At 38.5% G+C, this 15,821-nt stretch overlaps 1 protein-coding gene across 3 annotated transcripts in view; it reads right to left on the bottom strand.

Annotated features, from left to right (window-relative positions):
- Positions 1-13,487: 13,487 nt before the first annotated feature.
- Positions 13,488-15,821, bottom strand: part of arhgef15a (Rho guanine nucleotide exchange factor (GEF) 15) — a 30,644-nt gene continuing 28,310 nt past the window's right edge. For all 3 annotated transcript variants that reach the window (XM_079815650.1, XM_079815651.1, XM_079815652.1), the window contains 2 exons: positions 14,190-14,294; positions 13,488-13,775 (listed from right to left, as the gene is read on the bottom strand). In XM_079815650.1, the coding sequence (XP_079671776.1) occupies positions 13,624-13,775; positions 14,190-14,294 (257 nt within the window). In that variant the 3' untranslated portion in view covers positions 13,488-13,623. The remainder of the gene's footprint in view (positions 13,776-14,189; positions 14,295-15,821) is intronic.

The raw sequence follows: 15,821 nt of genomic DNA, 5'->3' as shown, positions 1-15,821 counted from the left end.
TAACAAACTTGACAAAAATGCTAATAACTTTTGATTTAATTAGCTTAGTATAATGACACTGGTCATAATACATTCATTGGCTCATGCCGATTCAATTGCACCCTATGACGTCATTTTTGGTCATGATAATTTCCCCGCCATATTTAATTTTCCAAAAAACCTACTTTTAAGAACTCGTCCTAGACGGTTTGTCCGATTTGCACGAAAATTGAACCAGATCATCTTCAGACCATGCTGACAAAAAATCTTGCAAATCAAGTTGATTCGTCAAATCGTTTTTGATAAACGTGCACACAAATTTTACGTAGCGGTTGCAAAAACACTCATAAGGCTATATCTCCGCAAGGCTTTATCGTGTTCAATCCAAACTTGGTACATGTCATCACAAGCATGACTTGAGGCAACTTGCAGCGTTTCGGCGCAGCGCCACCTACTGGTCCGGAGATACAAAAAAATGTCTATTTTTGCTTCTAACTTTTGAACCGTTTGTCCAAAAATAATAAAAGTTGTCTCGTTAGATTCAGGACGATATTCAGAGTTGTCTGATTTTCAATTTTACCATATCGGCCATTTTGGCTCTCGGCTATTTTGAATTATGTGCTAAAATACTATATTTTACAAACGCATTAGTCTATCGTTACGAAACTTGGTATGGGTCTTCCGCACCATGCTTTGAAGGTACTCAAAAAGTTTTGGGGTAGTGCCACCTTGTGGTCAAAGGTTATAACAAAATTTACAAAAATGCTAATAACTTTTGATTAAATTAGCCTAGTTTAATGAAACAGGTCAAAATACATTTATTGGCTCATGCCAAGAATATAGATACTAATTTTGCCATATTTGGTCAAACATACTGTCCTCAATGTTCTTATTTGATCAAAATCTACTTTTTCAAACTCATCCTAGACTGTTTGTCCAATTTCCACCAAAATCGAATCGTATCATCTTCAGACTATGTCAACAAAAAGTTAGGGATTTTGCATCAATAGATGAAACCGTTTTTGTAAACCGCAGCGACGAAGTTGAGGCATGATGCCAAAATGACTCTTGAGGCTGTATCTCTGCAATGCTTTGACATATTGGCATCAAACTTTGCATGTGTCATTGTTCCCTTATTCTGACCACACCACATCAATTTCATATCTGTGCCACCTATTGGTCAAAAGTGATAAAACCATTAACTTACATTATCAGTGACTCAATATATGATATTTCAGCCATTTTGCCTAATCTTCTTAAACTGTATAATTGTTAATTGTTGCAGTTGGTCTGACACTCTCAGACTACAATGCATTTTCAGCCTTTTGCTTAAAATCATCTTAAAACGTGATTAATTGCTCATTGCTCCAGTTGATCTGACACTGCCAGCCATTTTGGCATGTCTTGTCTTCTTCTTTGCGCTTGGCCCCGGTATTGCTGCTTGCAGCTATATTATCAAAATGAATTTCCATGTCATACTGTACATTATAATGTTGTAACCCCTAAATTCACTTGTAGCATTTAAAAATATATTTTACTTATTTTCTGAACAAGTGCGTACCAGAGTACACGTTGCTTTTACATTAGGGGTGGGGGAAATTTTTGATTCTTAGATGCATCGCGATGCGGACGTGGACTATTCTGAATCGATTCATAAATGTAAAAAAAAAAAAAAAAATTCTAAATGTTGATAGCTTAATGTTGACGGAACGCGAAGGCGTAAACTCTGAAGCGCGCGCCCGGACCGCCTGTGGCGTCAGCGTGCACATAACAGAGACACATGATAACTGAGTGACATCAGACCGGCACGCTCTGCATTAAAAGCTATATATCAGTCCCTCCAGAAAAACGCGATTATGCGATCGCGTGATTTAACGCATAATCAGCCAGAGTCCGCATATTCATGCGGGGGCCGCATTTTTTTAAATATGCCGCACTTTCGCCGCATAAATTGCCTATTTCCGCGTGCAAAATATGCGATGCTAGCATGATTTCATAATCCCCGCATTTTCATTGCAAAAAAAGTCATATATATATTAGCAGAAAGTTGAAAAATGTTTGTTTACTTCACACAAGAGCCTCCATTTCCCCCCTATTGCCATGGGAACGCTTTGAAGTGACGTAATTACCTGACGTGAAAGTCATCGAAAAGCTGCAAACCCCGTGGAGAAACATGGATATCGGTGAAACCATGATGAAGCGCAAACTCCCATTTGCCAACAAAAATAACAGCAAAAGACGCGCAAAGCAGTTTCCCGGTGTGCTGACCGATTTCACAACACAGCATCATCATGAAGCTTCGAAGCGTTATGAATCAAAGAGTCGATTCAGCGGTTTGAAGCGTTTAAATCAATGAGTCGATTCAGCGGTTTGAAGCGTTTAAATCAGTGATTCGATTCAGCGGTTTGAAGCGTTATGAATCAATGAGTGGATTCAGCGGTTTGGATCGCCCAAGTCATGTATTTCAGCAGTTTGAACCGCGATCCGAATCAAGAATCGCCTCGCTGATTCATAGCATCATGATGCATTGTTTTGAAATCGGTCATCACTATATAAGTCGTTATTTAGTTTTTTTTTGCACACAATAACTATTATCGTTGCTTCATAAAGTTATTGTAGAACCACTGTAGTGAGATGGATTTTGTAACGACATCTTTAGTACCTTTTATGGGTCTTGAGAGTGTACATTGTGCCAATGGAGGCCTTTCGGAGCCATTGGATTTACACTAAAATATCTTCATTTGTGTCCAACGACATGAGGGGACGTCATTAATGACAGAATTAAAATTTTTGGATGAACTAACCCTTTAAGAGATTGCACTTTGTGCATTGGAAGCACTCAAATGTCTGTTTTGTAAAGCTACCTCTGTAAAACAGGAAGTTATTTATTCATTTCTTCAGAAGTTGTAGCATATTCCTTTTGTAAAGCTACAGAACTTGTTTGACTCAATGTTTTGTAAATTTGAGCCATTATTAAGGTCTTCAATAAAACAAGATGAGAACTTAAATATTCCCAGCACTTTCTGTGATGTAGTGCTTTTTTTCTCTTTTTCATCAAACCGCAGTTTTTGCAAGTTCCCGCAATTTCATCGCATAAAATTGCATAAATATCCCGCATTTTCCCGCATTTTTCATCGCATTTTTTAAGAAAACATGCCGCATAATCAAGGATTTTTGCCCGCAACAATCACAAAAAAAAGCCGCATTTTTCTGGAGGGACTGATATATGGAAGCACTTTGGCTTCTATAAGTCGAAGGGGAAAATAACCTGGACAAGAGCCACACTATATGCAAGTTATGTCAAACTAAACTAAAATATTTTCGAAACACACAAAACCATATCACACGTTTCCAACGTTTGGCTGAACCGGTAACGTTAGACAATGCCAGCCAGAGGACCGCTAATTTGATGGTCAAGGATTTGCGTCTGTATTCTCTGCAGATATTAATTTAGTGTTCAGATGTTCATTGCATAAAATATTTTTTTTATTGTGGTATAGAGCAAAAAATTGTCTGTGCTAGACTTGATTTGTGTATAAGAGCAGCTATATGTTAGTTATTCAGAATATGCTGAAGTCCACAAGCATTACTTTTGTATGAGAGCTGCTGGTACAGAATTTTATATTTTTTGTATAAAAGTGATTTTGGTACAGCAACATTTTTATTTTATTTTTATGTCTGAAGGATTATATTCATTGCACATAACAGGAGGGTATTGCTCATTACTTTGTTAGTGATTTAGAATATGCTGAAGTCAGTATTAATTTACGAGTATGCTGCTACACGTTTCTTGTTGGTTCTTCGAATTTTGGGACATATTCTGGCAAATGTAACCTTTCTGTTACACTTCTATTTGTTTTATTAATACAAAATATTGGAAGTAAATTCATTTTGGGTCATTACAAATACTTTGCTTTAAAATTACCAATAGAGAAAAAAGAAAATCTGTATAGAGAAAGATGCATCGATAATCGTTTTAAAATCGTATCGCAGCCCTCTGAATCGTAATCGAATCGTGAGGTGCCTAGAGATTCCCACCCCTATTTTACATTGGGTGCTTCTCAATACTCAAATTGATGCGTCCTTGTTTCCTTGCCTCTACGTCCTCAAGCCTGTGATCCGGAAACCAATCGAATTTTGCCATCTTGAAGGACCTCTGTTCTCTAATTGCACTGCAAGGAAGCTTCCGGAGGAGTCATGAGCGAGGATGCACAGGTGTATCCTTCCCTCATATCCTAATGGGGTGGAGCAAAGGTGTGAGGGAAGGAAACAAGGATGCACAAATAAGAAATGAGAAGCACCCAACCATGCAATTTTACGGCACTGTACTAGTGTATCCAAACTCAATCCACCTCCTACATGTAGTCTCTGGTTCAGTACCACGGTCTGCATGACCTTTTTCACGTGAACCATACTCTGTTTAGAACGAAATTGTCAGTGTGAAATCCCCTTACAAAGGTGCTTGAATGTAGCAACAAGTGTGAATGTGTCCTTTGTGAATGGAGCAATTACAGAACGCATTTGTTTTGTGTCCATGTCTCCCAGTCCTGCCAAAGCTGGAAGGGGAATGTACAATGCAAGGTGTGCGTACATTGGCTTACTATGGTAATATAGACTCCTCTGAGTGGAGTTTGTATGTAGGAGGAATGAGGCTTGACTGGGAGCTGGTGGAGCTGGGGGGATTCTCTCTGGATCCGCACGAGCTCTACCTCAGCTTGGAGGTGCCACTTTATGCCCCTGGCATGGCCTATGAGGTACATGAATGAATAACGCTCTCAGGCCTTTCAAGTCATGTACAACCCCAAATCAGAAAAAGTTGGGACAGTATGGAAAACGCAAAAAAAAAAGTGATTTCTAAATTTACTTTGACTTGTATTTCATTGCAGACAATATGAACACAAAATATTTCATGTTTTGTCTGGTCAACTTCATGTCATTTGTAAATATGCATCCTTTCCTGTCATTCAGACCTGCAACAATTTCAAAAAAAGTTGGGACCGTAAAGCATTTACCACTTTGTAATGTTGCCATTCCTTTTCACAACACTTAAAAGACGTTTAGGACTGAAGACACCAAGTGATGACGTGTTTCAGGTGTTATTTTGTCCCATTCTTCCTGCAAACAAGTCTTAAGGTGGGCAACAGTACGGGGTCTTCGTTGTCGCATTTTGCGCTTCATAATGCGCCACACATTCTCTATTGGAGACAGGTCGGGACTGTAGACAGGCCAGTCAAGTACCCGTACCCTCTTCCTCCGCAGCCAGGACTTTGTAATGTGTGCAGAATGTGGTTTTGCATTGTCTTGTTGAAATATGCATGGACGTCCCTGGAAAAGATGTCGTCTTGAAGGCAGCATATTATGCTCCCAAATCTCTATGTACTTTTCAGCATTAATGGTGCCTTCACAGAAGTGCAAGTTACCTTTGCCAAGGGCCCTGACACAACCCCATACCATGACAGACCCTGGCTTTTGGACTTGTTGCTGGTAACAGTCTGGATGATCCTTTTCTTCTTTGGTCCGGAGCACACAGCATCCATTCCTCCATAGAAATACCTGAAATACTGATTCATCTGACCACAGTACGCGTTTCCACTGGTGGGTCCATCCCAGATGCCTCCGAGCCCAGAGAAGTCGACGGCGCTTCTGGACACTGTTAACATAGGGCTTCCTTTTGGCACAGTACAGTTTTAACTGGCAATTGTGGATGTAACTACGTATTGTGGTACTTGACAAAGGTTTGCCAAAGTAGTCCTGAGCCCATGTGGTGATATCGCTTCTAGATGAATGACTATTCTTGATGCAGTTGATGCAGATGCTGAGGGATCGGAGATCACGGTTGTTCAGCTTAGGCTTGCGCCCTTGTCCTTTACGCACTGAAATTCCTCCAGATTCATTTAATCTTTTAATTATGTTATGCACTGTTGAATGTGAAATATCCAAATCTCTTCCTATCTTTCTTTGAGGAACATTGTTTTTAAACATTTCAATAATTTTCTCACGTATTTGTTGGCAAACTGGCGATCCTCGGCCCATCTTTGCTCCTAAAGGATTAGACCTTTCTTGGATGCTGCTTTTGTACCAAATCATAATTACAATCACCTGTTTCAAATCACATCATTATTTAACCATTTTACCTCATTACTAGCCCTAAATTGCTCCTGCCCCAACTTTTTTTGAAATGTGTTGCAGGTCTGAATGACAGGAAAGGATGCATATTTACAAATGACATGAAGTTGACCAGACAAAACATGACATATTTTGTGTTCATATTGTCTGCAATGAAATACAAGTCAAAGTAAATTTAGAAATCACTTTTTTTTTTTTGGCGTTTTCCATACTGTCCCAACTTTTTCTGATTTGGGGTTGTATGATTATTGGTATCAACTTTAACTATTTAAACACTAAAAGGTCAGTAAAGTGCTTTCCTCTGTTTCTTAGGGCTTGGGACTGCAAGGTCTGTTAGTGAGTGTGCTGGTGAGTTTAGTTCATCTGGAAACAGCAGAAGAACAGACTCATGTGCAACGCTGTGTGTTCCCTGTGAGAGAGTTATTGGGTAATTTTATACAAACCACTATTGATGGACACTTGATCTATACATACTGTAACTTTATCCTGAAGATCAAAAGGCATGTTCTGTCTCTGTGCAGTGTGTCTGCCTGATGGAAGAATGGTGGTGATGATTGACACAGCCGGTGCTTCTCCCTCAGTGAACCCAAATCACACAGCCCTCTTGGATCCTGCCTGTAGACCTCTTGAAACTGACCACTCCAGAGCCTTATTCAGCTTCTCCATAGACTCCTGTGGCACTGTCGCAACAGTAGGAGTTGTCAGCCTCTAAGTTTCTAGTTTAAGCAATGCATAATGGCTGTATTTTAGCCTTAAGTTTTTAATGTAGAAAATATCTAAATTTAAAATTTTGAATATACTTTCTCCAATATCAGTTTAATCAAATTTGGTTTCTCTATCAATTTTAGGCAGGTTCAGTAGTAACACAGATATATTAATAGAATAGAATATAATTTCATATTCAGCATTTCTTTTTTGGTTACACTTCATTTTAAAATGTGCCCTTGTTTCAGTGTAATTATATATTTAAGTACTGAGTAATATAAATTGCCAACATGTACTTACTATAGGGTTAGATTTGGGAATAGGTTTTATCGCTATATTTCCCAGTCCTATTTACTGCAGTCTCTTTTTTTGGCTTGCAGAACTTTTATAATTGAATCCTAAACATGTTTTCAATGCAGCATGATGGTGATCAGGTGATTTACAGGAATGAGGTGAGAAACACGCCCCCTTTTCCTCCACATCTGAGACCTCTCAGCCAACCTCATCTATATTACAGGTATAAAACCCCTTTCTAATTAATCATGAGCTCATAGCGCATAATTTGACAGATTAATACTGACTTCTGCCTTAGTTAGGTAGTAGTCACAAAAAATTGTAGAGAATGTCAAATACACTCTTAACCCCCATTTAGTTGTTCAATGTGCATTTTCTAAACAGTGATGTGCATTGCCTGTGCAGCCCCACCTTCAGACAAATTCCTTATTGAATTCTCTATTTCTCTTGGGTTCAGGATTCCACTTGGCTGTGTCCATCCGAAGAATGGCAATCGCACTCTTGCCATCTACCTGCCATCCCATCCTCCCACACCTTTACCTATGAAACGCACACTCAAAACAGCCTCACTCTTACACACAAGGCAACTTGAGGACAGAGGTGAGGAACAGATCAGTCATTCACAAGATACCAATCTTAACAGGTAAACAACCTACTGAGGGATTTTAGGACTCTCTTGGCAGACAATAGTAGCGCAACACGTCACAGGCTATGACACATTTTGGTATCCCTGAAAAACAACCCCACACCATACTCATTTATAGTAAATGCCACTATAGCCCATTTTGTGATTTTTATTTTATAGTTTAATATTTAATTTATAGCTACTTATTTTACTCATTAATATAAATTAGTGTAATTGTTTACAATTGCGAGGTTAACGGGTGTTTTTGGAGTAAGATCTATTTCTTTCATGAGATTACTTCCTCTTCTTGCCTGGGTTATATTTCTTCGTCATAATCTCTAGGGGAAAGGCTTCTAAACCATGAATTTTTAGGGGCGTGATATTCAAATGACAATTTGTTTTGAACCGGCACATTTATCAACACGCAATCATTCGTACGATGGTAATGGCGACATGCGAAAGTTTCATTAATCACACATGAACTGTCATAAGATGATATCTGCGCTTGTTTCTACGTTAGATAAATGAGGCCCATTGCCTTTTCCCCTCGCATTTGAAAGCTGATTAGTCTGTTTATGTTTATTTTGATATTCTAGTTATTTTGCTATACACTGTTATTTGGTTCACTTTGTGTTGTGGGACTTTTATTCTGCTCTCACAATGGGAAAAAAACAGACAAAGCACTATGGTCTCAGTCTGTGTATTTCTAGGATGGAATTGCAGGGATTTGTTAGAAACTAAATTACTGTATAATTTTGAAGCATAAAAGACAACATTTTTAATAACTTTTTTTTTATAAACAAGATCAGAGTAATATCATTAACATTTTATTAATGGAAGGGTTACAAAAATAAGGTTGACATTTTGAAGTGAGAATTTAAATGATTTTGTAGAGGTCCAGCTAACAAAGTTTGGGAACCCTGGGGCCAGTTGAATAAACAACTAGCAATTAGTTAAGGCTAACCAGTCTTATTTTTAATTTTTTTGTATTTAAATTAGACCAATCTACCTTTTTTATGTAGAGTAACTGAATTTTTTTTTACAGTTTATTAAAGTATGGCCTATTTTGAAGAAAAAAAATTTGATGGGTAACTTGTAAAACTAGTCCTAGCAGTTTTTGCAGCCGGCCACTGATATTGTAATGCATATTTCTTAATTGCACTCTAATTTTGGTACTGTTGTCCAAAAGACTAACAGACTCTTAAGATTAATATAACTTTACATGCACATGCTTAAAAGCATTAATTTCTTTATTCAATATACTCTTACAGATAAAAAAAGGCACTCAATGACAGTTGGAGGATGACACCCATAAAGGTAATGTTTATTATTTAATCGTGTATTTGGGTAAATCTGCTCCTTTTTAAAAAAACTGCACACATATTAGTAACCATTGTATTGGGTGGCCTGTGAATAGGGCATTTCTACACTCACCGGCCACTTTATTAGGTGTATACCGTTGAACCGCTCGTTAACGCAAATATCTAATCGGCCAATCACATGGCAGCAACTTCAGTGCATGTAGACGTGGTCAAGACACTCTGCTGAAGTTCAAACTGGGCATCAGAAAGTTGATTTTTAAGTGACTTTTAAACATGACATGGTTGGTGTCAGACAGGCTGGTCTAAGTATTTCAGAAACTGGTAATCTACTGGGATTTTCACACAATTTATCTCTAAGGTTTACAGAAAATGGTCCAAAAAATTGAAAATATCCAGTGAAAATTCTGTGGGTGGAAATGTCTTGTTGATGCTAGAGGTCAGAGGAGACTAGCCATGCTGGTTCGAGCTGATAGAAAGGCAACAGTAACTCAAATAACAAAGGTCTGCAGAAGAGCATCTATGAACATGCAATACATCAAACCTTGAAGCAGATGGGCTATAGCAGCATCGGGTGCCACTCTTGTAAGCTAAGAACAGGAAACTGAGGCTATAATTCCGTATGGGAAAATGTTGCCTGGCCTGAGTCTCAATTTCGTGATTTTTTTGTGACATTCTGATGGTAGGGTCAGAATTTGGTGTAAACAACATGAAAGCATGGCTCCATCCTGCCTTGTATCAACGGTTCAGGCCAGTGGTATAAGGGTGGGGGGGATATTTTGTTGGCACACTTTGGGCCACTTAGTACCAATTGAGCATTGTTTAAATGCCACAGCCTACCTGAGGATGTTTTCACACTTGTGTCCTCTTTAAAAGAACCAAACTCAGACTCCTTTAAGTGGACCAAGAGGTGAACCAGATGAAAGAACCCAGTTCTCTTCACGTTCACACTGTCCCTGTCCCTGAAAGAGGACTCCGATCCTTTTTTTTGGGTCCACTTTAGTAGGAATGTGGTCTCAGAACCCTCTGTGTTCATACTGTTGCTTTTTGGATCTTGTCCAGTTCAGTGTTTGATGGCTGACCCTATATGGCCTTCAACATTTGATCCCATTCACTTACAATGTTTGTGCCTCCGTAACCAAGATATTTGTTTGTATTTTTTTTTTAATGAAATTGCTACAAAGGCTGTTGAATTAAGTTGTTTATCTTTTTTTTTACACAAAAATATATATTTTCTTTGCAGTAGCCTACTATTCTTGCACTAGCTATATCACACATCTGTCTTTTGTAAATAACATTTATTTTGAATTGTTTTCCTTGAATCATGTTTATTTCAGAAGGCAATGATAACATCAACATAGAAAAAGTAAACAATATAATAAAAGAAAGATGCAAATGGAATAATCACATGAAAAAAAAAACTGCATATTCTTTACTGTATGACGTACTCCACTGATATTAGGCTAGTAATGCAGATGTTTACATTCACTTAAGACCCAACCACCTGTTTATTAGAAACTTGTGTTTTTTTTTGTCACTTTAAAATAAATGCAATAAGACGCTAAAGATTCCGTTTAGTACAGGTGCTGTGACAGCTGGCTTCTGTGCATGCGCTTTAGGTGTGTGCACTGGTAACACCATTGTAAACTGGCAAGGCACGCAGCCGCATCTCTTACACAGTTAGGAAGCGGTTGAAATTGCAATAAACAAGTGTAAGTTGTGAACGAATGATTTGCCAGAAGAAGCAGCCATGATGAACAGCCGGTTTGTATGGAGACATCTGATGACCAAAATGCATTGGAATTCGCAAACAGAAAAATCCCAGAGCAGTTTGTTCAGATTGCGTGTTTTTAGATGAGATTGAACTGTACCCAGACCACCACCTGAGATGGTCTCAGTTCGCTTTAAAGGGGTCTGAGATAGTTTGGAGTTTTCACATATGGACCAAAAATCACGTGAACCGTGCTCAGACCCCTGAAAAGGACCATGTGTGAAAACACCCAGAGTATTGTTGCTGACCATGTCCATCCCTTTTATGACCACAGCGTAGGACTAGGTGATAAAACTATAACGATATGTATCGCGATAGACACATAGTCTATATCAATAAAAAATGTGTTCAATAAAATGTTCAGTAATTTATTTTTTTCTGAAAACCAGAGGCTGCGAAGCAAGTTTGGTTGCAAGAACGAAGGCACTCTCTCTCTGGTAACCAAGCAACGTAGGCTAACAGCCAATCAAGTAAATGTATAATTTTGGTTGCGTCATATCGTTGTCTCGTGTTGGATTCATTCTTCAGTAAACCGGCTTGGAGTGATAAGTGGAAAATGAGTGCTGCAGCGAGCGAGGAAATTGTTGATAAAACAGGAAAACAAGTCAGCTCACCAGTATGGCAGTTGTTGTTTTTTTATTTTATTTATTTTATTTATATAAATGTGTATATATATCTATCTCTGACGTCGTCTCCATAGATATCCATAATAAAGGCTAGATGTCTCGTGCGTGCTGCTGGCCAATGGAGGGCGACGTCCGCACCTGGCGGCCATCTTGTCACAGTCAGCTCGCTCACTCGTAACATTGTTTTCATGCGTGCTTGCACTTTTAAAATAACCATAACTTGCTAAATTTTCTACCGATTTTCAAACTGTTTGGTTTGTTATAAACGTCAGAGATGTAGTTATGACACTGCATACTTATGAAAAATTATTCATAATTTGTTCAAGCATCCATAATTATAGCCACGTTAATAACGTTTGTAAGAAACCAAACCATTTGTAAATCCGTCAAGATTTCAGTGAGATAAGAGTATTTGTGTTCATGCAGATCATCAGGTACCACAGAGCCCTGCCTGTGACCAGATGGCTGCCGGTGATGACGTTAGAGACTCCGCCGTAAGATATCTAGCCTTTATTATGGATATCTATGGTCGTCTCCATCAAGACTGGTCAGCGCGAGCCTCCGCTGACAGCGCGCGCCCCTCGTTCGTGTTTGCTATTCTTGACTTTGGCTGAATCCGAAATCGCCCCCTAAATCCTCAATCACTATTTCCTACTTTAGTCCACTGATGCAGTTCACTTGAAGGAGTGAATGAAAACAAGCGAGCGAATTCGGACAGCTGTTGTGTGTACATCAGTTGTACACACAACTGCGGTGCAAAGTGGGATAAAATGGGTGCACTTAATAACGTCCACTATTGTTTCGGACACCACTATAAATGACTGTCCCTTCAAATAATGCCCTATTTAAGGGTATAGGGGGCGATTTCGGATTCAGCCTTTGAAACTGATGCAGAGTAACATTACATCTCCATGTAGTGCCAATGACAAAGCATCTAAACGGTAGGCACTGCACTTTAATGTTAAGAGATAATTAAGTGTTCATTGTGAATTTAGACTTGTGTTTATATTTTAATTATTTGAGTGTTTTCCATGGTTGTGTTGACATTTCTGCCTTTATAACTGATGGAATTATAATCAGAGGAAGGTTAAGTTTAAAATAAAAATGTTTAAATGTAAAATATTTTTCTCCTGGTACTTATTTTAAATGGGTCATAAAACATATCAATAATTATCGATATCAACCGATATGAAACGCTTATCGTGATACAGTTTTCAGCCATATCGCCCAGTCCTACCACAGCGTACCCTTCTGATGGCTACTTGAATGTGAATCTTCTGATGGCTACTTCCAGCAGGATAACATGCCGTGTTACAAATCATCTCAAACTGGTTTCTTGAACATGACAATGAGTTCACTATACTCAAATTGCCTCAACAGTCACAGATCTCAATCCAATAGAGCACATTTGGGCTGTGGGAGATTTGCATCATGAGTGTGAAGCCAACTGCAAGAATCTCTGAGGAATGTTTCAAGTACCGTGTTGATCCTATTCCAAGATGAATTCAAGCAGTTCTGAAGGCAAAAGGGGGTCCAACTTGATACTAGCAATGTGTACCTAATAAAGTGGCCGGTGAGTGTATATTGGCATTGATGATCAAAAACGTTTACATTTAGGCTGCATCCAAGGCAATAGGTCCAAGACTATTGTTTTATCCATTTTTATCCCAATTAATTTGTTAACATTGGGGTAAACATAAAGGAGTTAACTGAAAATGTCTAATTGTTTGTTATTTTGTGTTCTGGATCATTACAGATGTAGCAATAAAAACTTGCCTGCACTGTTTCTATGGAGCTGAAGGTGGAGCCTGACAGCACAATGAAAAGGGGCTTGTCCGGTCGTGACAACAACAGATCTGTCCAATAAAAGTTTATTTTTGATGAACAATCCATGCTTCCGTTCTGACATTTGTAAAAAATCCTCTTCATTTTCTAAAGATGACGGTGGTTAAAGGGGTTCGTAATTAACCCCAACTTCCCATTTCAATTTGAAGGGTGACACACCAGAAGTTGGTTTTAGACCGTTTCATGTAGTCTTTAACTTTGTTTTTTTTTTTTTTTTTTTTTTTTTTTTTTATTTACAAAAGGGCCTCAAAGAGTGACAGGAAACTATTGGGACGTGATGGTGAATGGGATAGGTAGCAATTGCCACTGGTACTTTTAGGATGTCTGTAGGATTCATCTTGGAGTGTTTTGACAGGTGGTTTGTGAGACGTGGTACTGCTCTCTCACGTTCCGTCGTCTTTGGTGATCAGTGGTTACTTCTAGCACATTCTCTGCTGGAAACCACCCCTTCTTTCTGTCATAGAGACGCATGCCTTCATACCAACCTTGAGGAGTGGAATGAACATGAAAATCAGTTTTAGTTAATGTTTTGAGTCCATTTAAAGGGATAGTTTACCCAACAATGAAAATTCTGTCATTTACTCACCCTCAAGTTGTTCCAAACCTGTATGAGTTTCTTTGTTCTGCTGAACACAAAGATATTTAGACGAATGTTTGTAACCAAGCAGATAGAGCAACCATTGACTACCATAGTAGGGAAAAAAATACTATGGTAGTCAATTGTTGCTCTATCTGCTTTGTTACAAACATTCTTTAAAATATTTTATGTTCAGCAGGACAAACTCATACAGGTTTGGAATAATTTGAGGGTGAGTAAATGATGACAGAATTTTCATTTTTGGGTGAACTATCCCTTTACGTGATTTATTAATTTTTAATTTTTTCTATTTGAACTGTACCTTCATTAGTTTTGCGCAGCACATTGATGACATCAGATGGCTCTAAGTTAAGCTCATCTGCCTGTTTTGAAACATACTGACTGATGCACTGCACTTGAGGACAGTCTGATTGAGACACACAGACACAGAAGTTATTTATATAACAATGCACCACACTGACACCTTATCACGAGTATAATTGGGGAAGCTTTCTTATAAAGCCGGGTGCACACTGTGCGATTTTTGGCCACGATTTGGCCGTCTGAGACAAATTTTGAAATCCTAAAAGATTTCTCTGATCCTAGGCTAAAATCTGAAGTCTTTGATCCTTAGTTTGACATGTGTACCAATAACCGATTAATGACGTTGCGATCAAATTTTACCTCGGACAAAATTCTGGCAGTGTCAGAAGATTTAAGACGCAATCCTGCAGTGTGACTTTTCCTAGGACGACCGTCAAATCAAGAACCAATAGGAGCGCAGAACCTGGTGACGCATTTCGTGCAAGATCATCAAATCACAGCAGGGAACATGTGTCAGGTGAATGAAAAATGCCACCGCTTGTTTTTGTTGTTTGCTGAACGCTACCATTGTGTCTGTGAATACGGCTCACCGTTACTGAACATGTCACGGATTGATGACATAAAACTCAGTCCGTACGAGTCTCTTGCTTGCGTCCGTTTTTCGCGTCTGACTGCCGTACAGTCTGACATAACGACAACTGAGATCTTACAGTGTGACATGTATTACATCGGGGATCATGTTTGTACAGTCTGACAAGCAACATTCGCAGAGGATTTTGAAAAATCGCAGAGTGTGCAGGACCCTTAAGTTTATATTGGAATATGGGGGGGACCCAGTGGAACTCAAAAGGAGTTAAGCCGTCCTAATTTTTGAAGCTTGACAGCTAGTGGTCACTATCTACTTTCATATATTGAAGTCATTTTGTGTTCCATGGAAAAAGTTGAATCATTGGGCCCTGACTTAAAGGAAAACTCCGGTGAAAAATGAACCTAGGGGTAATTAACACATGGTTACAGAGTAGATCGTTCTCTGGGATGCGTTTTCATGAAAATCGAATGTAATAAGTTTTATCTCTAAAAACAGATTAGTTTATAACGCTAGTATATGGGGCATAGAATAAGTAACATTAAATCGCTAGTTAATCCCACTAACAAGGCTCAAAATATCCTCACACTAACACGGTAGCATAATGAGGGTCCCTACATGCAAACCGAAGCATTGAGAACTTTGTAAGTGTACAAAGTTTAATAAGATACTTTATAGACAGTACATTACGCATATACAGACAGGAGCCATCTTGGAAAACAGTCTTGACAAGTCGAGCCACGGTTGAATAATCCGCCATCTCTTTAGTGTGTATCCTTTGGAAGCCCTAGTCTCTGTTGCGTTCAGTGTTTTTGTTTATTATTATTTATTTATTTTCTGTTGCGTTCAGTGCTTTCTTCCGGAAACAACGGACCATACACTGTAAACCCGAATGTTCAAATTAATTAAATAGATTAAGTAGTGTATACTCAAAGTTTTAGAAAAAGTTCTACTAACTTAATTATTTCAAGTTGGTATAACATGGTCTTCCTTTTGAGTAATTTCAACTAATATTTTTTGATTAAATGCTTTTTGTGAATAAGT

This window comes from Gobio gobio (genome assembly GCF_949357685.1).
Source record: "Gobio gobio genome assembly, chromosome: 4".
Classification (NCBI taxonomy): Eukaryota; Metazoa; Chordata; class Actinopteri; order Cypriniformes; family Gobionidae; genus Gobio; species Gobio gobio.
This window is presented reverse-complemented; position numbering and strand designations above follow the sequence as displayed.